The 25983-nt window shown below is 38.4% G+C and overlaps 1 protein-coding gene across 2 annotated transcripts; it reads left to right on the top strand.

Moving 5' to 3' along the window:
• Window positions 1-11422: 11422 nt before the first annotated feature.
• KAT5_1 (3-ketoacyl-CoA thiolase 5, peroxisomal) lies at window positions 11423-25820 on the top strand. Of its 2 annotated transcripts, XM_051216505.1 has the most exons (8): window positions 11423-11696; window positions 11731-11799; window positions 11836-12005; window positions 12041-12412; window positions 12446-12535; window positions 12569-12803; window positions 17352-17514; window positions 24168-25820. In XM_051216505.1, the coding sequence occupies exons 1-8, from the start codon at window positions 11621-11623 to the stop codon at window positions 24382-24384; spliced, it is 1392 nt and encodes a 463-aa protein (XP_051067096.1). In that variant the 5' UTR covers window positions 11423-11620; the 3' UTR covers window positions 24385-25820. The 2 variants fall into 2 exon arrangements, with proteins under 2 accessions (XP_051067096.1, XP_051067097.1); XM_051216506.1 differs by having other exon boundaries at window positions 12041-12535; window positions 24168-24770.
• Window positions 25821-25983: the final 163 nt, after the last annotated feature.

Raw genomic sequence — 25983 nt, 5'->3', positions numbered from 1 at the left:
CCAGTAACAACTGCGAAATTCCAAGAGATACTCGCAGATTTACCCAATTTTGCCATACCGAACCCTCAGTCTTTCAAAGGTAAACTAAAGTTAAGTCATACGACCAAAACTGAAGAGGAACCTGTGTTTGCTAGATTAAGGAGATGAGCACCCAATAAGATTAAAATCGCTAGAGCTGAATCGCCCACACGCTACAGCCGGGTATTCTTCGTCCCTCTGATAGCCAATGGGGGTTCGCTCTGCATATGATCCCAAGGAAAAATGTAGGCAGTTGCGACAGTGTGGGGATTACAGATCCTTCAACCGTCAAACAGTTCCAACCATGTATTCAATACTTCGTATCCGAGATTTTAAAAACAGCTTACAGTGCTCGAACATACTCACTAAAATTGATTGATCAGGGCACATCACAACGTGCCAGTGGCCGGGGGAGATATCCCTAAGACAGCTATGACAACACCTCTTGAACTGTTCGGGTTTGTATGCATGCCGTTCGGCCTGAGATACGCCGCGAAAACATTCCAAATATTTATGGACAACTTACTTCAGAGTATGCCATTTGTGCAGGGGTATACTGACGATCCGTTAACTGCCAGTCCGGATTGAAAATACATGGATGACACGTGGGAGCAATGTTATGATGACTGAATGAAAATGGACTAAATGTACATCAAAGTGAGTTTTCGGTACTCAAAATCTAGAATTTCTCGGACATAAAATAAGCCCAGAAAGGATTACACCAATCATTGAAGAGGTGGACACCATTGCGCAGTACCCGATATCAAGCCCTCTAGCTTCAGTCAACTCTCATCGTAAATTCATACCTAGTTGAGCACAATTCATCTTCATAGCACTGTGATATACTAAATGGATATCTAACCCACAATACAGAAGCTGTAACCATCTGATTTGCTTGTAATTTGGAACTAGTTGAGACGGTATATTCTAGCAAAGACCTTGGATTGCATCAACATTGATACACACCACAAAAATAAGTGTGGAGATAGACCTGACAACCTTATTTTGTAAGCAGTTCATTTTTTTTGGGTTCAGTAACAGTTCTGTACATTATTATCATTGTTAGCAAACCAAGATTTTAAATGACGGTATTCTCATTACTTTTGTTTGTCATGCTATGCCACATCACCGCTATTTTCACGCAATAACACACTGTATATTATTAACGTACATGTCATACTCATCTCCACATTTTTGTTAGCTATAATTGCAAATATTATTTTTGTATACATGTATATATATCTTATCCTTACATTTTTTTTAATTACAACCAGTGTTACCTCCGGACACTCTGGGGGGAGCTATGTGGAGATAGACCTGACAACCTTATTTTGTAAATAGTTTTTAATATTATTTGTATTTGTTTGTCAATTTTTCACTGTATGTACATTCATCATTAAATGACTGTACGTGTTGTTTTAGTCATTGACCTTGAACACACTTTCCGTCGAGCTACTACATAGCGTGACATAATCTTGCCGACTAACAAATACATTACTATTCACGCATCCCTCGTTCTATTTTCATTTGCGATTGAGTTAACTGAAGTCTAAATCAAATATTATCATTATTTATAGACTGTAATTGGAATATATCACATCCTACGTGGGATTATATCACTATAGAGTTCACCAACTTGCTCAGAATCATCAAGCATTCATAATTGTGGATTTACCTTACCGGACCTAATCAGAACATGCAACGTTGGGTCAATTTAAGTAACGTCCCTAATTTTTATTGTATTTGTAACAATTAACTGTATATATATATATATATTACTATTTATCTTTAGTAACTTTGTTTATACTTTTTGCGTTCATATTTGTCTAGTCCACCACAATTATTTGGTGAGCCCTGATTTTTTTTCATAGGCATTTACTATATATATCTACATATTTTATTATTATTATTATTATTATTAATTGGCACGACACCATTTTGGTCTTTGACATTATGAACTCTCCTAATAAACTTATTGATATTGATAGCCCATCAACCAACCCCTTCCATTCATCACAGCCAGATGATAATGTTTTAAACTCGATCAACGCTATCTCAGAGTTAAGATTACCAACGTACGGTATTAATAATCCCAGAGTCTGGTTTGCTCAAATTGGAGCTTTATTCATGGCTAGAGGCATAAGATCTCAGGCATCAAAGTATGCATACGTAGTCGGCGCACTTCCTATTGAGATTGCCGCTGAAGTTGGTGACCTGATAGATAACGTACCAGAAACGGACCCCTATGACAAAATAAAAGCCCCAGTAATCCACCGTACTTCGCAGTCTGACGAAAAACGCTTACAGCAACTACTCACCGCATGCGAGTTAGGGGACAAAAGACCTTCACAGTTGCTTAGACATATGAGACAACTAGCAGGCTCATACAAGTTAGACGAAGCATTACTTAAGCAGATGTGGTCACAAAGGTTACCACATAGCGTCAGACAAATCCTCAGCATATCAGGAGCCTCTGTCAGTCTTGATGATTTAGCAGACATGGCCGATAAGATGATAGAAATATATCCCGATAGTTGCGGCGTTAACGCGAGACCATCCTCAAGTAGAGAAAACATGAGCGACGCACTCAACATCCAACAACAAATAACACAGTTAACACAGCAGCTAGCATCACTGCAGGCGACTATTTCCACCATCCGTTCTCGACCTCCCAGATCTACGTCCAGAAAGAGATCAGTATCCAGACATCGCCTTAGGTCACCTAAGCGGGCAGCCGGAATTTGTTGGTATCATTCTAATTATGGTGAGAAAGCACGTCGTTGCACAAAACCGTGCAACTTCACGACAAACAAGCCAGACCATCAGGGAAACGAAGTGGCCAGACAGTAATGGCGGCAGCTGTTACTGGCCAACATGTTAGCCGCCTCTTCCACATCAGGGATCGTTTTTCTGGCTCAGACTTCTTAGTCGATACTGGAGCAGAAATCAGCATCATCCCACTCCATCTCTCACGCAGACAACATACGACAAGCACTAAATTGTCCTTAGTAGCGGCTAACGAATCAGTTATCAAAACTTACGGAGAGCAATCTCTTATATTAGACCTCGGGCTCCGCAGAAGATTCACATGGGTATTCATAGTTGCTCAAGTCAAACGACCCATTCTCGGAGCTGATTTCCTCAGTGCCTACATTTTGTTAGTAGATATGACCAAGAAGAGATTAATCGACGCAAATACACGTTTACAGGTAGAAGGTACACCTTCCAACGACTGTGAAATCCATGGTGTACGGATAATGAAGCCTACGAACAACGTTTTCAACAAAATACTGACAGAATACGAATGCATCACGAAAATAGACTACCAAAAAGAATGCGATCCACATCATGTGCAACATCACATCACTACCACTGGACCACCTATTAGCGCCAGGGCGAGGAGACTACCACCAAGCAAGTTGCAAGTAGCTAAAAGAGAATTCGAACATATTATGCAACTTGGTATTATCAGACCATCCAACAGCCCTTGGGCCTTACCGTTACACATGGTACCAAAGAAGGACCAAGATTGGCGTCCGTGTGGTGACTATCGACGATTAAACAATCAAACCATTCCTGACAAGTACCCGATTCCGCATATACACGATTTTTCATTAAACCTACACGGTAAATGTATTTTCTCCAAACTCGACCTCGTGCGAGCATATCATCAAATTCCGATGGCACCAGAAGACATCGAGAAAACAGCCATAATAACACCTTTTGGTTTGTTTGAGTTTCTAAGGATGCCATTCGGATTAAAAAACGCTGCGCAGACATTCCAACGCTTCATGGATAACGTAACAAGAGGCCTTGATTTCGTGTTTGCCTACATCGACGATGTTCTGATTGCAAGCTCATCTTTAGAAGAGCATATCCAACATGTCCAGATCCTTTTTGATCGTTTTAAAAAACATGGCGTCGTCATCAATCCTTCGAAATGCATATTCGCAGTCCCAGCCTTAGAGTTTTTGGGACATTACATCGACTCACAAGGGATCAAACCACTTCAGGCGAAAGTTGAAGATATTACTAACTACCCCGAACCAACCTCGGTTAAGTCATTACGACGCTTCCTCGACATGTGTAATTTTTATCGCCGCTTCTTACCACGTTGTGCTGAAGTATTACAGCCATTAACCGATCTGTTGAAAGCCGACAAAAAGGTACGAAGTGAGAGAAGAATCAAACATTCAACCTATCTCTTGATGCCAAAACAGCGTTTGAAAAAGCAAAGTCGATGATAGCTAATGCCACCATGCTACAACATCTAAATACTGACCCCACAACCCACTTAATTCTGTGCACGGATGCATCTCAGAAAGCCGTCGGGGCAGTATTACAACAACAGGTAAACAATATGACTACTCCCATAGCGTTTTTCCCCAAAAGACTGTCACCAGCCCAGGAACGCCATAGTACTTTTGGACGGGAGTTACTTGCTATCTACTTAGCCGTTAAACACTTTAACTTCTTACTACAAGGACGAACTTTCACCATCATGACCGATCACAAACCTTTATGTTACTCATTCCACACATCGTACGACCGACATTCACCTCGCGAAGCACGACAACTGGATTACATCTACCAGTTTACGACAGATATCCAATTTGTCAAAGGAAATACCAACGTCGTAGCTGACGCATTGTCACGTAAGGACGTAAATACCCTGTTACGTAAACAAGACATCGATCTAGAAACCATCGCAAAACTACAAGTAGACGATGCAGATTTGAAGGTCTGCCAGGAGAAGTCTAACTTGAACCTTAAACCAGTACCCATCCCTTTCTCAAATACATCTATCATTTGCGATGTTTCAACAGGTAACAATCGCCCTTTCGTACCACTAGCATGTCGTCGATAGGTATTTCGTCAACTGCATGACCTTTCTCACCCAGGAATCAGAGCCACAATCAAATTGGTTACTGAGCGTTTTGTGTGGCCAAAAATCAATTCAGATATAAAACGATGGACGCGAAGCTGCCTACAGTGTCAACGCAGCAAGATTCAGAAGCACACGATCAGTCCAGTTGGCAAGTATCCCCTGCCGGAAAAACGTTTTCAACATATCCACTTAGACATAGTTGGTCCATTGCCACCATCTAATTCATTCACGCACATTCTCACTGCGGTGGACAGGTTCACAAGATGGGCCATAGCATGCCCTATTGCTGATACTTCTGCAGAAACAGTAGCCGGCGTATTTCTTGACCGTTGGATAGCGAATTACGGAGTACCTTCTATCGTCACTACCGACCGTGGTCCCCAGTTTCAGTCTATCTTATTTCAGGAATTCACAAGACTTCTGGGCGTGAACCACATCAAAACAACAGCCTACCACCCAGCAGCTAACGGCTTGGTCGAAAGATTTCACCGCCAATTGAAAAGCTCGCTGATGGCACAAGACGATACGACAAAATGGAGTGACGCATTACCACTTGTACTCCCGGGTACCCGTTCAACTATAAAGGAAGATATAGGTCGTACAGCCGCTGAGCTAGTTTACGGTACAACCCTTACATTACCAGGTCAACTAGTGGACCCAAACACTTTAACACCAACGGACCCAAGTCGTTTTGCTAGCCAACTGCTGCAAACCATGCAACGAATCAAAGCCATACCGCCTCGTGAACATAACAATCGAATACAACTCAACAGAAATCTAGAAACATGCAAATTTGTCTTTGTTCGAGTTGATGCTGTTAAAAAGCCATTGAAACAACCTTATGAAGGACCATATCAAGTAATTAAAAGAACGACCAAACACTTCATAATCAACAAGTGTGGAAAGAAAGAGACTATTGCTATCGATAGAATAAAGCCTGCTTTCTACGAAGCACAGCACGACAAAGAACATACTACTTCACTGAACCAACCCCGTCCAGCAACCACCACTACAGCAGACATGGAAGAAAAACTGAGTATCAAACCTACTTGCTTAACGCGCTCAGGCAGAGCTGTAAAAAAACCCAAACGCTATGTACATTTCTCCGAATAAAAAAAATCTAAACAAACAATTACTGATGTACTATTCCATTATACTCACCCGATTTTTCCCAACAAAATCTATGATTTTTTTTCTTTTTTTACAGTGTACATAATTAACCAAATTTTTTTCCCCACAATTATTCGTTTTGTCACATTTTTTTATAAAAAAAATTGTTACAATAATAAACGAGTAAACTCTATTTAATTATTCATTTGTTGTACACACACACAAAAAAAAATAAGCAGTTCATTTTTTTTGGGTTCAGTAACAGTTCTGTACATTATTATCATTGTTAGCAAACCAAGATTTTAAATGACGGTATTCTCATTACTTTTGTTTGTCATGCTATGCCACATCACCGCTATTTTCACGCAATAACACACTGTATATTATTAACGTACATGTCATACTCATCTCCACATTTTTGTTAGCTATAATTGCAAATATTATTTTTGTATACATGTATATATATCTTATCCTTACATTTTTTTTAATTACAACCAGTGTTACCTCCGGACACTCTGGGGGGAGCTATGTGGAGATAGACCTGACAACCTTATTTTGTAAATAGTTTTTAATATTATTTGTATTTGTTTGTCAATTTTTCACTGTATGTACATTCATCATTAAATGACTGTACGTGTTGTTTTAGTCATTGACCTTGAACACACTTTCCGTCGAGCTACTACATAGCGTGACATATTCTTGCCGACTAACAAATACATTACTATTCACGCATCCCTCGTTCTATTTTCATTTGCGATTGAGTTAACTGAAGTCTAAATCAAATATTATCATTATTTATAGACTGTAATTGGAATATATCACATCCTACGTGGGATTATATCACTATAGAGTTCACCAACTTGCTCAGAATCATCAAGCATTCATAATTGTGGATTTACCTTACCGGACCTAATCAGAACATGCAACGTTGGGTCAATTTAAGTAACGTCCCTAATTTTTATTGTATTTGTAACAATTAACTGTATATATATATATATATTACTATTTATCTTAAGTAACTTTGTTTATACTTTTTGCGTTCATATTTGTCTGGTCCACCACAAGAGAGCCTAACATCCTTAAAGGAGTGAGGTTGTTGTTGCTAACCAGCAAACATGATGGTGAAGAGATAACTTCGATCCACCCACGTCTGTAGGGCAGAACATTTTGTTAAATTACGGTTCCTTATGGTCACGTGATGATGTAGCAAATCAATAGTAATAATGCCAATTTATTATAAAACATACTTCTTTAAGTCGTGTTTGTGACGTTGAAATGGTTTCACTTCCAATTGAGTAATCCTATTACAGGCAAAACTAGACGATTTGCTAAAAACGAAGCCTGCTCATGATCTTATAAAATCAATGAAAACAAAAAATGAGATGAAATAGCCTCGATAAAAAATGGGTGATAGCCATTTGTGTATCAGAATACTGTCTTGAGTACTATATTTTAAAACTTCACATGATAGTATACTTTCAGCTTCTTTTTGAACCACCTTCATTTATACAGTTCTTTATCCATATTTACCATGTTTACGTTTGTTTTCTTTGATCTACTATAATGATCTTGTTAACAAAGTACCTTAAAATTAGACTAAGAAGTCATCCTTCACTATTTCACCACAACTGACTCAGTTTCAATATTCATGAACGTTGTCAGATTTGCTTCTCGTCCTTTCTTTTTCCTATCCTCTTTTTCAGACCTCTCAAGATATGCCACTGAAAAGTGACTTCGTACTGCGCCATCATTAATGTCTCAGGTGTTCCATAGGGATATAAGGTTGTAGAATTACGGTCTACTACGACATCAGTACCGCCCTAATGATAGACTTAATCCTAAAATTGTGAATTTGTCATGATGTAAGTGCCTAATGTATAAGATCTTACGTGGAAGTCACATTATCATCTACACCAACTCATCGCGTTGTAACAATCATCAATATATGATGAAGAACTCACTTATGCTAGAGACAGATTAATATATTTAGTATGAATAAAAGGTATATGTTAACACTCAATAATGACCACGCCCGCAAGGCCGAGCCATGCCATCCGGTGGATTCGATTCATTTCAGTGTTCCCGCCTTCAACATAGTTGGGTTTATCTCCGCGTTGAAATTTAAATGTCTATTTTCCCAGTTGTCTCGTGTTTAACTTTGAGGATTGTGTGATTGGGGCACAATGACACTACAAGGTCACGGTTTATAGAAGCTGTCAAATTTACGAGATTTACTCAGATGCACGTTACAACACAACCTTCTTGAAGCGCGCCAACTATCATATTGACAATACGGACCTTACTAATATTATTTGCATTCATATGTGAGAAATATCATCATCCATACGTTTATGATCAGCCAGGTGCCTTATTCATGAACCCAATAAAAAATGGAAATATTCATACAAGTAGGCAGCCTGCATGAATATCTGATTTGTCTGTTCCTTCTACAATTTAGGTTTTCGCTAAGTATCAGAGAGGAGTTTTGTGGAGATTGTAGTGATTTCAATAAGTTGTCATTTCTGTTTGTTTTAACACACCAGTTATGTTCATTATTCGCATAACCTATTTGGGAGCGTATATGAAGAATTAACGATCGCTTTACACGGTGCAAAAAAGTGCATCCAGAAAGAGCGGCGGCTGGCGATTTGCATTGAAAAGTGTGAACTTTAATCAAATTTCGATTCTAGAACTTTTAACTGGTTGAGATGTAGCCACATTTGTAAACGTAAATCGGCGTTTCAAGTTTTCAACTGACAGTCGACTGTTTAACCTTAGAATGCCGTTCAAAGCTCCAGCAAACACAACCACGTTCATGTAACTTTCGTTTCCTCGACCCCGGAACACACATTTTCTGTACTATCTGCTTTCGCGTATGAATTTGTAATAACTTATGTTAGGTGGTTGATAGTCGAATTCTTTATTTCTGGCTGGAGAATAGTTTAATGGTCAGTCGAAAAAACACTTGATAACCGAACAGTGCATGGGAAGGTCACACACTGAGCGATGGAGCGATTCTCCATTAGGCTACAAAAATCGAACCGACATGTTTTGGTTCAATGAATTCATCAAACGTCTTTTCCCATGGGTTGATTTTCAGAGGAGGCTGATGTAACAGCCTGAGTAGGGTGGTTAAGAGTTAGCGGAGAATCTTTACGTAATTTTAAAACATTATAGCCTAAGTTTTGTATTCAGTTCCTTATACTGTATATCCTATATTGGATGTTGAAAGTTTTTTGTGTTTAAATTCGGACCTAGCGCCCCAATTTCTCCCTTCTACTATCTAAATAAAGACACACTACAACCACTAGTTATGCTTTTCCAGATATATAATGATGGGTAACTACCAGAATTAAAAATTTATCGGATTTACTGTTACTCCTATCAATAGTTCACTTACGGTCATTTGTGGTTAATTGCTTAATGCGATTATAGCTATCTTTCCTCACTATATCGCCGAAATGTAATCGATTTTCCCACTGCTCTGGACGAGGATTTAAAACTAGTTTTCACTACTGAATTGAAGTTATGTGTGACTTGTGGACGTGCTCTGTTGTTTAGTTCTAATCATTGTGATACTTACATCCTACATAAAGTATGTGGCTAGCTTGGAAAGAGTACGCTCCTACATCGGATAAAGAAATTTAAATACGGGAATTACTCAGACGAAAATATCTTAAATCTGAGAAACGTATGTTATGTAACAAACTGGGGTTTATCTCTAATGACTCATTGGAAAACCCTATTTATGTTGTCGCTTGTTATCTTGAAATTTGTTATGACTTTTGTCGTTAGACTGAAACTATTTTTGCGATTTTTGATTGGATTACATCCCTGCAACTAAAGCAATCACGAAGGGAAAAAAGAAGAATGTACGGGGAGAAAAACTCCACTGAGGTTCGAGAGCTGAATGATCTAATAAACCAAAAGATTGGACGTCTGAATTCAATGTTTACTCAGAAACTCACTTCTTGTAAAAACTGTTCATATATGTGGAAACTATACGAAAAGCCTACAGGCCATTTAAATAAGGAATCCGGAAGAATCGAACACTCCTTGACTCTTGTATCAGTTGATGGCCTTGGTAATATCTGATTAGCTTCAGGTCACTAGAATGCGACAAAATCCGATCCATAATCCTGAAACAATGCGCGGAAGCCACCAACACACCGTTGTGTGACTCGTTCAAGCACTAACCAGACTCACAGTGACTTCTGAGAGGCTGGGATAGGCTACACTCTCAAATCTTCGAAGAGTGATATAGAAAAGGTTCGGCCTGTTACAGACAAGGAGCGTTACTATTAATAATGTCGAAGGTAATGGGACGACTGTTCGGTTTTATTAGAGACAAGTCCTGTGAGTCCAGTCTTCCCATAGAATGGGACAGTTGAACAACATGCTGCGATCAGGTGATATAGGTTCATATAATGTACTTTGACATCACAAAAGCCATTGGCATAGAACCGCATGTAATTCTTATAAAGTTACAGAGATGGTTCACATTGACCCACTTTTATCTTGGTCTCGAAACTACCTAGGGAACAAATTGTTTTGAACCAAGGTAGATCGAGTGCACAGAAGGCGAATGGTTTCAACATCAGAAGTTACACTGGCGACAATATTAAGTCCACTACCGGTCTTGATCTTTATTAACTACCTGCTAGACGAAATTGACTGAGCGGCAGTAATCTACGTGGATGACGTTAAAGTATGGAGGTCTGTATAAAGCTAAGAGGATTCATTTGGGCTTCAAAGGGAGCTCACGACTTTGGAAGAATGGAAAGTCAACCGTAGGTTAAAACTTAATCCTTTAGGATATCATTTCATGAACATCCGGCCCCATTTGAAATGAGGAAGTTACGTCCTTCATGAAAATCAACTATTCATTGTCTCTTCGGAGCACAATCTTGGACTATTAGCCACAGAATGTGTGCACTAGGTGAAAATGAAAAGGGGATGCGGCTAGGGCAAACTCAACCCTCTACTCTATGCTTATACAACTTGGCGCAACCATCCCAACGTTCCTAGCACTGTTCAAAACGTACACAAGTCCTTACCTTGAAGTCCACAATGTCGCTTCACCTTATCTCTTCAAAAGAAATATAAATCTCTTGGACCAAACACGAAACTGGAGAATCAAATGAGTGACAGGTCTTAAACATAAATCTTACAAGGACAAACTCCAACACCTGGGATTATTCTCGTTGAGCTACAGTACAATAAGCGGTGATCTGATATTGGAATACAAAGTATTAGGTATATTAAGCCACCTCAACACGAGTATATTACCATAACATTATCACTACACTCCTTGAGTTAAACGTCGGAGACTGCACACCAAAGAGCAAACACCCAGATACGCTCTCATTCTTTCTCATTAAGAGTTGCTCACATTCTGACTGCTCTCCCAGCCAAAGTGACTACAGCCGCATCAGTCGATATCCTTTGGACGAGACGTGACAAGCCCGTATTCACAAATAGATTACACAATTTAACCAACCTATTGCACTAAATGCTGAGGGTTAACGGGGGCGGGAATTATATAAATTGCGGTACATGTCTCGAGCTGATGTCGCTTTGTTTGCTTGACCATCCTTTCTAACTATGGTCGTTTCAAACTCAAAAAAGAATATTGAGGGTTGTAAACTACCGGTAAAACTACCGGACTCAGACTTTTTCCGTAACAAACTTTTGCGTGTAAATAACATTACTAGATAATGCCGAGATTTTGGGTACCCGTGATGTAGGTGATTGTACATACTATTACGTTCACTATGATGACTGTAAGCCTTTATACTTTCTTCATTTTCTCTTACAAGATAACAAACGGCTGGATGAATGGGTTAGTGCAGATCGCCTCGACTTTTCTAAAATAGAACGACCACTAAAAAAATCGACAAAAGAACCCGTCACACCTGTTTTCAGCTTATCCTCCGCTGAGGATGAAGTTATTAGTTCAGCGGAGCTCCGAACGTTGGATTCGGATTTGGTTTGTGCTTCCATCAAAGATTGATCTGTTTTTAGAACCCTCCTCTGAAATATCGTAGCTCCAGCTCCTCTAGTTTGACTCAACTGAAAAGAAAACGACCACCTGACGATATCTATGAAGGACCCATACATTTAACGCTACAGAATGACGTGAATGATCTTGTGTTCGATGACTCTCCAACGTCAGCTGGGAAACCCAGGCAGACAGGCAGTATGGTTTCTAGCCACCATGAACAAGATACTGTTACGAGAATGAGAAATCTGGAATGGATTGAACTAGGAAGATATCGAATTAAACCATGGTACTTTTCTCCATATCCACAGGAATTAGCAAGTGTTCCGTGTGTATATATATGCGAATTCTGTCTGAAGTATTTGAAGAGTTTCACATGTCTGCGCAGGCACTTGGTTTGAATTATTATCAGTTTTCCTTACTTTTAGGCTAAATGTACACTAAGAAATCCTCCCGGAAACGAGGTTTACCGCAAACTGCCCCACAGTTTTTTCGAAATCGATGGACGTAAAAATAAAGTGGGTCCACTCAACTGAAATGATTATTTTCAGACTTACGCGCAACACCTTTGTCTACTTGCGAAACTGTTCTTGGATCACAAAACCTTGTATTATGATACAGATCCATTCTTATTCTACGTTCTTTGTGAAATAGACTCTCGTGGTTACCATCTAGTTGGATATTTCTCAAAAGAAAAAGAATCTTCTGAAGACTACAATGTGGCATGCATCTTAGTGCTTCCACCTTTTCAACGAAAAGGTTATGGAAAATATTTGATTGAATTTAGTAGGTTGCGTGAAAATTCAGCATTTTGTAACTTATACTTTTCTCTTAAAAAGCCTGGAAAGTGAAGAACTAATGTTGATAAACAGTGATCATTGTTCAAATTATTGACCAGATATTTAGAAATTAGCATTTTCTGTGGTCAGCAGTAGTTTATATTTTTAATTGGAGGTAAATCTGGGTCGCTTATCATTTCGCCTCACTAGTCACAAAAAATTATGCCCAGTGTATCGCTAAGTAGCTCAGATTTTAGGGAACTAGTAGATACCATAGTTATATGGTATCATCATACCACAGGTCTATCAAAAATCGGTCTTCAGATGTGGCGCGTAACAGCTTAACCAATTGAAATGCGAATGGCACATAAAATTGATTTCTTTTTCTAATCGTTTGTGAAATGTATTCATCACATCTTTTAAATAGTTAATTGTAAAGCATTGTAAATATGTGTTCATACAGTAAGCTATTGAATTACTATTGTTAATTACGACTCAGTTCAGTTTTTACGGATCTGACTGTTAATCTTACTGTGAATAAACCACTTTGGTAAGTCCTTATCACCACTCTAGTTTTGCACTCCTCTCCTTTTTTCTTGTGTTCGAATTGCCATGTAGATTTAGTCTGTTATTAGGAGCGGCTAGAAAATGTGGTCAAGCGTTCAGTTGTCAGATTTATCGGTAGCACTGATAAATTTTAGGTGTTACACATACAAAGTTTATTTATTAGGATTTATTTTGCTCTTTGTTGATTCAATCAATGTGACTGATACCTTAGCTTTATACAACTCGGAAGAATGTCTTATGATAAATACACCAGACTCCGTATTTAGTAATTAAACACGTACTCACCATTGTTTGTATTTACTGATGCTCAATATGTTTGGCTTCAAAAGTCAGCGTAGTGCTCGATTTAATTAGTTCACTTCTCACTTTAAAATGAGCATCCTAATGGATCACTTCACTTACCTTTCTTCCCTAATTGTCTAAAAGACTGTCTTATCAGTATCCTCGGTCTATAAGATTATGTTTCCTTAATTTGGTTCGGTTGTTTGGATTCCTAGGTAATTTATCAATCTCCAGAGGGCTTTTATTTATTATTTATTTGAACACAAATATTGGTACAGAAGGGCACCGAATAAATATGCGCCACATGAACCACTCGATTCGTGTGTGGGCTATGATACTACCTGGGTGCCCAATCCGGAGCAGGTGGTTTTCTTAGGGGGTCACACTCGGAGCATTTGACCTAAAGGTCTAATCCACAGGGCAGGGGAGCAACGTAAGGAAATGCAGTCTCCATGGTAGTCTGTGACCAATAATAGGTTCATACGCCATTTGTTCTCTCAGGATCCTGGAGCCTATGTGCACCATTGGTTCGGAATCAGGATTTTCCAACTCCTCTGGGTGGATCCTCCATATCCACCAACCCGGTTAAAGCGCCGGACATTATCTTCTTGTCTTTAATTCCATTAACAACACCTCAGTCAGTCAACTACAATGTAGGACCAGGCACGTGTGGGCATCGGTCCAAGTTGCCATACCTCATTAGCACAACAAGAGGAACACAGGATTCATGAAGTAGTTAATTCAATGGTGGTAATATATAAGAGAAAGATTGCATATAAGGATATAGTACAGGAAGAAAGAATTAGTTCGTAGAAAAATATGAAGCGATCTTAATCTCATAGTTTAAAGGAAGTCAGAGAGTGTATGCACCGACGCCATTGTGATCGATTCCGAGTCATTATCACCCAGAGTCTCCAACCATTGGTCACAGTAGTCACGCGGACCCTAACCAAGTAGTCTGCATCTACCAACATGACTCAAACTAGAGGTTAGTGATTTCACTGACTGATGCTACGTTTTAGTTTGGCCGCCCTTAACTTTCTTCCAATCATCCCCTACACTAGTCAGCATTGTGCGTCGTCTTAATGATCTAAGAGCGTGACCGCAGTGATCAAGGGACAACTGCTTGAGGTCGGTCACACACGACCTTTTCATGAGTAGTTTTCGTGTTAGCTCCGTACTTACTGAGACCTTACCGCCGGAGACGGATATCCATGGGACAAGGCGAGGTGTGCATTTTAGAGTCGACCTTTTCTAACCCCACCCCTCCTTGTGGAAGGTAGTATCGCTGTTATTCTGGTTTTCTGAAGAAAACACCTTACTGTCGTTACACCTCTGTACAGTCAGCAGTACGACTTCGTTCTTGGACCTTGGGTTTGTTGCTTTTATTCTTACCGCTCTTCAACCAACCTGTCTGACATGGTAGGACGTTGAGGACTGATTGTTCTAGCCAGTATAGCTCTATTGGTTCATCACGATAGACAGAGAGATAGTGAGTAGGACTTCCTCGGCAGTGGCTGTATACGCATGGTCATGTGAGAGTATTTGGATAGGAAAAGCTGACTCTCCTCATCCTCGGCCGTACCAGAACATTTGGGGGCTGGATACAAGAATTCATCTTTGTCAACAAGGTTTGAGGGTGGAAAATGCGTGAGTGTATCTGACATGATGAAATCCATATGTAAAACCATCTTCACACTTCCATATCTATCAAATTTTCACCATACCGGTATAGTGTGAAAAGAACGTCATTGTCTCCGGCACTTTTTTATTTTAACACAAATCTCATTCGATATGTGTAAGGGCTGTCATATTGCCCAAACCAAAGCAGGTGGTTCTCTTAGTGGGCCACTCTCCGAGCCGTCGGCCTGAAGGTCCGATCTACAAGGCAATGGAGCATCGTAAGGAGGTGCAGTCCCATGGTAGCCAGTGACCAACGATTGGTTCGTACGCCATTTATTCCCGAAGGATACTGGAGCCCATATGCACCACTGGTTTGGAATCCGGTTAAAGCGCCGGACATTCGCTTTTCGTCCTCCCATTTTCGTAAACAACACCCCCGACACGAGAAGGCAGTGAGTAGAACTTCCCTGGCAGAGGCTATATACGCGTGGCCATGTGAGGGCATTTGGAGAGTTAGAGCGGACTCTCCCCACTCTCGGCCGTACCAGGGTATCTGGGGGCTCCGACACTAGGTACTGTACAACATCGATTATTAGATAGTTGTTTCATTGCTGAGGAGTTTGACATACGTATATCTTCGTCTAGATTTGCACAATCCTTCATACAGTTTAGCTTTGTATGTCTTATGAAGGTGAGGATTATTGTCAGAATTAGGTAAAACCGAGAGGTTTTTACTACTTGGTTCGATGCACAGTCACTAGTCCGTATAATCCGAACACACCAGTGCTTAAGTTTAAAATATTGAAGTAGTTTATAACAGTATGTGTAATCTATCTTCAAACCATGTTATCCAATGGCTTAACTGGCTCGTTCATTTACCTCTCAGTAATACAGATGAGATCATAATTTATGGATGACCTTGATGCGATGCTAATGTAACTTTGAGAATATTCAGCTTCTTACTAGTTAGTAAAGGGTTGTAAATTAGTGCGTGTAACTAGTACTAGAATTTAAAGTTAAACGTTAGGGTTAGTAATTAGAGTTAGTGTTTTCACCGTGAATTGACATCATTTCTAATGCCAAAGTGCTACTTTACCATATGGATGAATAGATTTCGCGTCAAAATCCAAGAACCGCTATCTTAAATCTCACTGTTTTGTTCAGAAATTAGTCTTACGTGTGTCTTTTTCATGCCCCACCTCAAAGATTACATACGGCAACCAAATATTAGCAGGAAAAGGCTTATACAATATACTGGCCTTTCTATATATATATATATATATATATATATATATATATATATATATATATATATATATATATATATATATATATATATATATATAGAAAGGCCAGTATATTGTATAAGCCTTCACATTTACAGTATGGCTCATATTCAAGTACCTGGTGAATGAGTCACGTGTATATTTCAATCGTCAGTATACACCTAGTCGTCATCTCGTTTGATGTGGTATTTGGATTTCTAAGTGTGTTAAAGATTGTTGTATACATTATCCATTAGAACTTTCTAAAGTTGGTTTGACTAAGATGCAGTAAGAGAGATCATGTTTCAGTCCCTAATAAGTTGTTATTTTTGTCCCTGCTTGTATACGTTTATATACCATCTAGTCAAACAGGTGGTTTTGTTATGGGAGGAGTCTGTTTATCACGTTTGAAGTTTTGTTATTCAACACTGATCAAACCACTTTTATCTTCACAACATTTCAGTGCTGGTCGAGCTGGCATTATCTTACTGAAGTAAAGTGATGCATTTTATATATCTTGTGTTTCTTTTTCAACAGTTATTACCTCGTTGGTTTGAACACTACTTTTGAACAGATTTTTCTCAGTGTTCAGTAAATGAGGCAAAAAATTAATTATGATCCCTAGGTTTTAAATTAGTCATCATGGTAATTTATGCTGATGTTGGTACATTGGTGTTGAAGTGATCGTAATTAGACGATTCACTTTCATGGGTAGACCATTTGTTGTAGTTGTAGTTGCTGACATTGTTACAGGATTCGTTTCTTTTCTTCAACAACTAATTAACGGAAAATTTTGTGTTAATATTTTTCTTATTCAGGCTATGAATTGAGCAAAATTGAAGGTAAATCTGGATCACCTGAAAAACCGCTAAGTGATTTGGGTCTATTATCTTATCGTTCTTATTGGGCTCAAACAATTCTTGAATTGTTACTAAACTCTAAAGCAACAGAAACTGGTCAGGATCCAGCATTAAGTATAAAGTAATTAAACTCATTAATTGTATCTATGTATCTTTTCGCAAGTTGAATCCTTCTATAGAGAATTAATTCTATGACTTAAGTATAGTATAACTTGATGCTTTACACTAGTTGTCCATAGTTCGTTTCAGGAAATCTCTCATCTCTGCTTTACTTTTCCACTGCTAACTAGCAACTTCCAATGTATTCGACAATTCGTCTTTATCAATAATTCTCTCATGGGATTTCATGGGAGGCCATGGGTTGACTGAGATGTGTTGATTTCTCTTAATTCAGCCATTTCTTTTGTGTAAATGCTTGTGGATCTGATTTCGAATAACAGGACACCGATAAAATAAGACTACTCTTATCTCTAACATCAAAATACTCAAGGCCTTTTTTATTTACCTACTTACGCCTGTTACCCTTCGTGGAGAAACATAGGCCACCTACTAGCACTCTCCATCCAGCCCTGTCTTGGGAAATCCTCTCCCGTTGCTATTCATCCTTTTCATGTCTGCTTCCAATTGACGACGTGGTGTGTTATTTGGCAGTGCTCTTTCCATCTCCGCAGGATTCCAAGTTAGCGCTTTCCTCGTGATGCAGTTTGGTGATTTCCGTAATGTATATCCTATCCACTTCCAACGTCTTTTCTCAATTTTCTCTTCAACAGGAGTTGGTTTGTTCTCTCCCACAGTAGGCTGTTGCTGATGGTATCCGATCAACGGACATTGAGTATCTTGTGTAGACAACTGTTTATAAGTACTTGTAGCTTCTTGATGATGGTTGTAGTAGTTCTCCGAGTTTCAGCTCCATACAGTAGAACTGTCTCGACGTTAGAATTGAAGATTGACTTTACTATTGGTTGACAGTTGTTTTGAGTTCCATATGTTCTTCAATTGTAGGAATGTTACCATTACCTTGCCAATCCTTGACTTTATGTTTGCATCAGGTCCTCCTTGTTCATCGATGATGCTTCCCAGGTACACGAAAGATTCCACATCTTCCAGAGCTTCTCCATCAAGTGTGATTGGGTTGATGTTAACTGTGTTGTGTTTGAGGATCTTGGTTTTACCTTTGTGTATATTAAGGCCTACTGCTGCAGAGGCTGCTGCCACACTGGCTGTCTTCACTTGCATTTGTTCATGTGTATGCTATAGAAGGGCCAGGTCATTTGCGAAGTCCAAATTTTCTAACTGATTCCGAGCTGTCCATTGTATTCCATGCTTTACCTTAGATGTCGAGGTCTTCATAATCTACTCGACCACCAGAAGAAAGAGGAAGGGGGAGAGTCTTGTCTGACTCCGGTCCTTACCTGGAATGCATCTGTCAGTTGTCCTCCATGCACAACTTTGCATTGTAGTCCGTTGTATGATTGCCGGATAAGGCTGACGATCTCAGGTACACCATAGTATTGAAGAAATTTCCATAATGTTCTCCCATCCAGGTCCTTTCCTGGTCGCTTCGCTATGATTGATTGCAGCCTCTCGTAGAACAGATCTTTATCGTCATCATTGCTATCATTTGTGGGTGCACAACATTGGATAACATTCACTGTAATTTCCTCCTTCTTTGTTTTGAAGGATGATTTGATGATTCTGGATCCGCGAGATCTCCATCCTGTAAGTGCGTTACGTGCTTCTTTGGACAGCATCAGAGCAACTCCCTGAATGTGTGGAGCATTTCCCTCTTCGTGACCGGAGTATAACAGCATCTCTCCCGTATCTAACCTTTGCTGTTCAGCTTGGGTCCAATGGGTTTCGCTGATTCCGAGAACCGTCAGGTTGTATCTCCTCATTTCTGTTGCTATTTGACTGGTCTTCCCGGTCTCCCACATTGTTCGAACATTCTCTATACCTATAAAAATAGTTGTTCTGGTTGTTAGAAGAGGCTTCGGCCTAATGACTTCCGAAAAATCCTGGCTTTCATCATGAAGCACCATAATTTTTCCTTCAAATCGGAGGACAGAGTTTAAACGGTTTAAATTGTTTATTCTGGTTGACGTTTTCGTAGCAAGATTTTTTTCTATGGGATGTGGTTGCCGACCCCATACCCAAACGTCTTCCTTTACCTGGGCTTGAGACCGGCAGTAACTCTAGAAGAGCTACAGGTGGCGGTTTAGACAAACAAGAAGCCTTCACACTTATTGTTGCTGTACATAGTTTATCCATCCAGAACTGGTATCCTGACAAGGCCCTATCGAGCTACATTGCAACGTGTGTTTATTTATCCAACCTCATGGATGTCGTCTCTTGCAGATTTAGATAGTTGACGGTCAGTACTTTAATTGGAACCTAAATTCATAGTCCCATGTATCCTGTTTAGCTAGATCTTGAGACCCAGCATTTTCTCAAACATACCCCTCTATATCGTTTTTTTCGAACCATGTTTCCAATGTCAATCATTCTCACTATCATTCCTGCTACAATTATATTCAATTCCTTTGGTATCCATTATGTTAAATTTCTTTTGTCGCGCTGATGTGCTTTGGCAAATTAAGCTAAAGTACATTTGTGTCGGGCTTTATGCTAATTACCATTGACTAACCATTAACTTCAAACATTAGGAGAAATTAAGTAATTTATATCTGTTGACATTAACACAACTATAGACAAAAATAGATCTTACGGTCACTATTCGTTATTAGTGAAAATTACTGGGAGATATCCTCTTTCTAGTCAAAGTTCTTGGAGTTTAATCACACCAGTTCATGTTCGTTTATGTAGTTAAGCATAAATGGATGCTGAAATTAGACACATACCAACTCATGCTTAATTTCTTTGATAAGGATATGAAGCTTTTGTTCGATGAAAGATTATTTAAAGAGTTGATGAAATGTAGTAATAACCTTTGTCCCAATTTTCTGTGATGTATCATGCAGCCTGGTATATGAAGACCAGAGAAGACAATTTACAACTCGCAACTGAAGGTCATTGCTAACGGTCTAAATATCTGTAACCTCATTTAGACTAATTGATGTTTCAAGATTCATTCAACGTGGCTTTACTGTAAGGTCAAGTGTAGAAAAACGACTTGAAGCAATGTTGAGTAAACGTTGTTATAGGCTGAAGTAACTTTGTTAGTTGCCATTTAAATTAACGGCACTAACTCCTGAGATGATGGAATATTGACATTAACCCTACTGGAAACTACTTATTGACTAGTGTGACCAAAAGGACGAATATATATGAAGCAGGGTCTGAGGCAAATGTTGTCACACTTCTGAAGTATCGTAGAAACAAGGTGTGTCAAAAATAAGAGATTGAGATTGAGAAATAAGAATTGTGTTGTAATACTGTTTCCACGACCTCGAAGATGAAAAGACTATACACCTATACCACTGAATCGATTTTAGATCAGTTCAATTAATCTCGAACTTTTTTTGCGGTTATTTACTCAAACCTCAACTTGGAAACCTATCTAGCTCAAGCAAAACATCTATGGCTTTACGAACTAGTAGTGTTTTTTTGGTTTGACTACATTTGTGACCTACTCATATTCTAGCACAATTTACCATCTTTAAGTTACTTCCGACAACATTACCCACTTGATGGTTTCGTCTTTTAAAAGAAATGCTTCGCATACATGCTTGATCGAATAATTGTCAACTACCCATGTCATCTGTCTTCGAAGAGTATATTTTTTCAAAACTGAAATTAAATCTTATTAGATTAATGGCTAACGTTTTGACTTACTCCAAAGCAATCTGACCTTTTGCCTGTTTCACAAACAACATAAATTGGAAGAATCTAGATAATCTTTTTGTTCCCAACCTCAGTCGTAGATTTACATCGAGAAGTTGTTGATTTAACCAAGTGTTTCTCATTTGGTAGATGGGAAGCACATCCAAAAAGTTTTTTTGATTTTTACTCGTATTCAGGAGAGTGCACTATTCTAACTTCTTAATCAAACAGGATTATAGTACCTGGATACTTCAAGTAAGTTAAAGTATCGTCAAACAAGAAAGAAAATGAGTGTTAACTCGAGAAGTATATTCACTATAAATTTATTGAAAGTGCTTAACTCTGATAACTTCCACTTAAAGTAACTAATTCAAATAAATTTTAACCATGATTCCTAACCACGGTCATTATTATTCAAATAATAAACTTTCAATAGGGTGATTTACATTTTTGTTACTTCTCCCAGTTTTGTCTATTTATTTAAACATAAACATTGGTACAATGGGTTAGCAAAATATATATGCGCCTCACAAACATTTTGTGAGGACTGGGGTACCTCCCGGTTGCCCAAACCGAAGCAGATGGTTTTTTCAGGGGGCCACTCCACGAGCCTTTAAATTAGAGGTCTGATCTACAAGACAGTGGAGTAACGAAAGAAGATGCGGTCTTATGGTAGCCAGTTACCAAAAATAGTTTCACAAACCATTTGTTCCCTAAGGATCCTGGATCCCATGTGCCCTGTTGGTCCGAAATTAGTTTTTCAAATCCTGTAGGTGGATACTCCGTACCCACGGACACGGTTAAAGCGCCAAACATTCTCTTTTTGGTCCTCCCAATTTCGTAAACAAGGTAGTGAATAAGACTTCCTTGATGATGACTATACACCTAGCCATATGTAAGCACTTAAAGAGGGAGAGCAGACTTTCCTTACCCTTCGTCTCTTAGCTACGGAACTGTATGTAACCTTTAGGTCAGGTAATGCTGTAATTAACGAGAACATAGACGGAGACAATCAATGTATTTTAGTACAAAATTACAGAGTTCTTTTGTCAAATGTGAAAACCATACATCCAATACTTCATTTGAGAAATTCCCATCAATTGTCTCAAACTTCACCGTTTTCTTATTGCCATAACTATTACTCTCTGTTCTCGTTCTCTTCGATTCTATCTTCTCAACCTTCTGCTACCAGGCCTTCCACTTTTGCTTGGTGTTATATACTACTTATGTCCGTCGACATAAGTAGCATACACCACAATACAATTACAATGGAATATTCATAAAGTTGACTATAATTCATAGTTTAACGAAGATTAAAAATCTTCTATTTCAGTTGAATCGAAATGAATTACTATCAGATACTAATATTGACAATTACATTTATTAAAATGGGAGTTCAATACTTCTACTAAAGTGAAAAGATCTTGTATTGTTTCAAACATTAAATAAGCGATGGTTTACCTGAACGTTCGCGTCGTAATTTTCTTAAATGTTCAGTAATTGGTGTAAAATTTTCTTGTTTTAGTTGACTAGTTATATTCAATAATTATGTGAACTTGCTCACGTATATACTACAAATCTTATTGGGGAATTCAAGTAAGTATCACAATTCTAAAAGTGTAAGAGTAAGTTGAAAGAAAGTTAGGAGAGAGGTCAAATTAAGACGTGAAATTATTGACAACTAAATTAAATCATGTTAGCAGGTATAGATGACCTACCACCTGATTGAGGCCCCTGTGATTATTGTGACAAATGGTTACAGAATTTGTGTGATATGGCTCAGTTGCATTTACTCTTTGTTTTTTTCTGGAATTTGGATCCAGAAATCGCCATATACCTTGATTTCTCTTCTTCTAAACCTAATCTTTCCTACTACTACTAATCTTGTTATTACTTCTACTACTCTGGGATTTGACTTGAAATGATCTTATCTCACTATGCTAATTGGCTATGGCAACTTAGACCGATGTACATATGTGTCGGGCTGTACTTTGCATATTTTCTTTCTCTCCCTTAACTGTTTTCTTTGGCGAACCTTAAAGGTGATTACCATAGAATTCATATATCAAATATATTCAATGATGAGAAGAAATGTCATGAAAGCAATATTTTCATATAATTGCAAATCAGTCAGAGTGCTATTAGAGGTGTGAGTGCGGTTATCATTTCCTGGTTACCCACATCGTGGAAGGGTTCTTCTAGAAGTACCTGAAAAGGAAATTGGGTTAGAGGTGGTCTTAGTGACCTGAGAGCATGACCGTAGTGCCTAAGGGACAACTGCTTCAGGTCAGTCTCACACGACCTTTTTATGGGTAATTTTTGTGTTAGCTCCGTACTTGCTGAGAGCTTACCGCCGGAGACGGATATTCATGGGATAAGGTGAGGTGTGCATTTTAGAGTCGACATTTTCTAACCCCACCCCTCCTTGTGAGAAGGTAGTATCGCTGTCATGCTGTTTGTCTGAAGAAACCACCTTACTGCTGTCGCACCTGTACAGTCGGCAGTACGACTTCGTTCCCGGACCTTGGGTTTTGTTGTTTTTAGTCTTACCGCTTTTAAACCGACCTGTCTGACATGGTAGGACGTTGAGGATTGTTCTAGCCAGTATAGCTCTATTGGTTCATCACAATAGGCAAGCCCGGCCACCACGTTAAGGTTGCAGCAACGGTCAGATATCTATAATTGCAAGTAACAGATATGCATCGTTCAAACATTTTTCATACATGTGTTTTTCAGTATTCACAAGTTCATTACTTAGAAAATGGGGATTTCGTTGTGATATTGAATATTTTGTACTGAGAAGTATATAATGTTTGATAAAGTAAATATTATTATCGTTATAAATCATTACTATATTAAAAGTATATAAAAAACTTTAACTGTATAACATGTTTATCATTAGTATTCATGCATAGTAATAAGAAAGTGTCAAAACAACATGTCTGATAGTGTTCCTTTTTTTCTCTCTCTCTTCAAATTCTATACTGATTTTAGTGATATTGTTGATAGAACATGTATTAAACGAGATGATGTAATTGCTACCTTATCTCATTTAAATGTATTATACTATGTGAAAGGACAACATGTTATCTATTTATCACGTGATCTTATACAAGCACATCAAAAAGCTATGCAACGTCGTAATTTACGTGTTGATGCAAAATTACTTAATTGGAAATCAAGAGATTGGAGTAAACGTGGTCGATGGTGAGGTGGTTTTTTTCCCACTGGAGGAAGTGAAGGTTGGCGGAGCACTACATTCACAGGAAAAATGTGTCATATATATAAATATATATTCCTGTGTGTATTTATGACGTTTTCCCTTCGTATCAGTTTGTCATCAATAACCATCAATGAATAGTTAGCTTTCATCAATGTAATATAAATTAGATGAAGAATACAATAATTACTATGTATTACTAATTGTTGGTTAAATGTAGTGTGATACACTATTTAAACTAGTTCAGATCATGTTTTGAAATGTGAATTGTTCAATAAATTACTTCTAGTTGTATTTATGTTTATGTAGATGTGAAACAGGTTTTGTGTTATTTAATTTAATAAAGAAATGTAATAATAATAATAATAATCAGTAAATGCTTCTATTCTTGAACTCGTCAGCTGGATTTACATGCATCTCAGAGTTAATGTTCATTCTGGGACTCGAACCCAATATCGTTCGCTTTAAACGTCATCACGTTATCCACTTACCTGTTGAGTCTTGATAGTCACTTGCTTATGCAATGAGGTGACGAGTCCCAAATAGGATGAAACGCGCGTCAAACTGGATTTCAATGCTAGTCAAGATTAATTCAAATATGAGTTCTACGTCTAATAGCAACCGATGGTTAGAGACCCTGAATGACATGGCTCAAAATCGTTTGCAATGGCGCAGGTGCATCCATTCTTTGTGTTCTCACAAATTTTGGTCTCCTTATTCCTCCTTCTCTTTTTTTCTCTTCCCAAGTTTATTTCACTGTATTATACTCTTTAAATAACATCTCCAAACACTAATTTTCCCGATTACTGCTTATACTCTTATTACCTCTACCACTACGGGATTTGAATCGACCACTGCATCTCTATGCTAATGTGGTGTGGCATCTCGAACTGATGTACGTACGTAAGAAGTTCTACGTTGTTACTGACTGACTGACTAATATCTCTGGAAGAGTTGTGATTGTATATTGTCAAGTGCATTATTTAAATACTGTTTCTGATGTTAACTTGATCAGTGGGCTAATTATTTCTTTGAAATCATTCTTTTAACTGATTTATCCTATTGGTTAGAACTACTGTTTGTTCAACTGAGTTAGTGTTCATTTATCAACAGGATATTTTTTTCAAAGATAGTCATGATCGGTTACTGGCCGTTTAACTATTAGTTAATCGTGCAGAAAGTAAAAGCTATATATGAAAGCTTTTCGAATAGAATAATGAAAAGTATCAATATAGGGGTTTTCGAGATTATTGAACTGTGAGGACAGTCCACGGGTGAACTCGAGGAAGCCCTAAGAAACTCAGAAAGATCTGAAGATATTCGATCCAATCATCTTTTGGAAGAATACCCCAGAATCGCTACGTCGAGCTTCCCTGTTAGAGGACTATAATGATGATTTCGTTTTTACTAAAAACTATAAATACCTGACTGTTTTGTATCATAATTGAAACTTTGCAATAGCATACCTTTCACTTGTCTTCTCATTTGGGACTTCGGAGGGTTCTAGCGTTCGAGTGCTCAAGTTATATATATATAATATATTAAGGACCTAAAGCTCTAGATGTGACACGAGCATTATAGACATTACAA

Source organism: Schistosoma haematobium, chromosome 4 (genome assembly GCF_000699445.3).
Source record: "Schistosoma haematobium chromosome 4, whole genome shotgun sequence".
NCBI classification, from domain to species: Eukaryota; Metazoa; Platyhelminthes; class Trematoda; order Strigeidida; family Schistosomatidae; genus Schistosoma; species Schistosoma haematobium.
The sequence above is the reverse complement of the archived record's forward strand: the minus strand, read 5'-3'. Positions and strand labels throughout refer to the sequence as shown.

What these genes read in the sequence shown, in the direction of transcription:
- KAT5_1 (XM_051216505.1), top strand. Translation starts at nt 11,621, where the DNA reads ATGGTCGTTTCAAACTCAAAAAAGAATATTGAGGGTTGTAAACTACCG. An exon ending in ACCGGACTCAGACTTTTTCC is followed by an intron (nt 11,697 to 11,730) that starts GTAACAAACTTT and finishes TAACATTACTAG; the next exon opens with ATAATGCCGAGATTTTGGGT. An exon ending in TTACGTTCACTATGATGACT is followed by an intron (nt 11,800 to 11,835) that starts GTAAGCCTTTAT and finishes TTCTCTTACAAG; the next exon opens with ATAACAAACGGCTGGATGAA.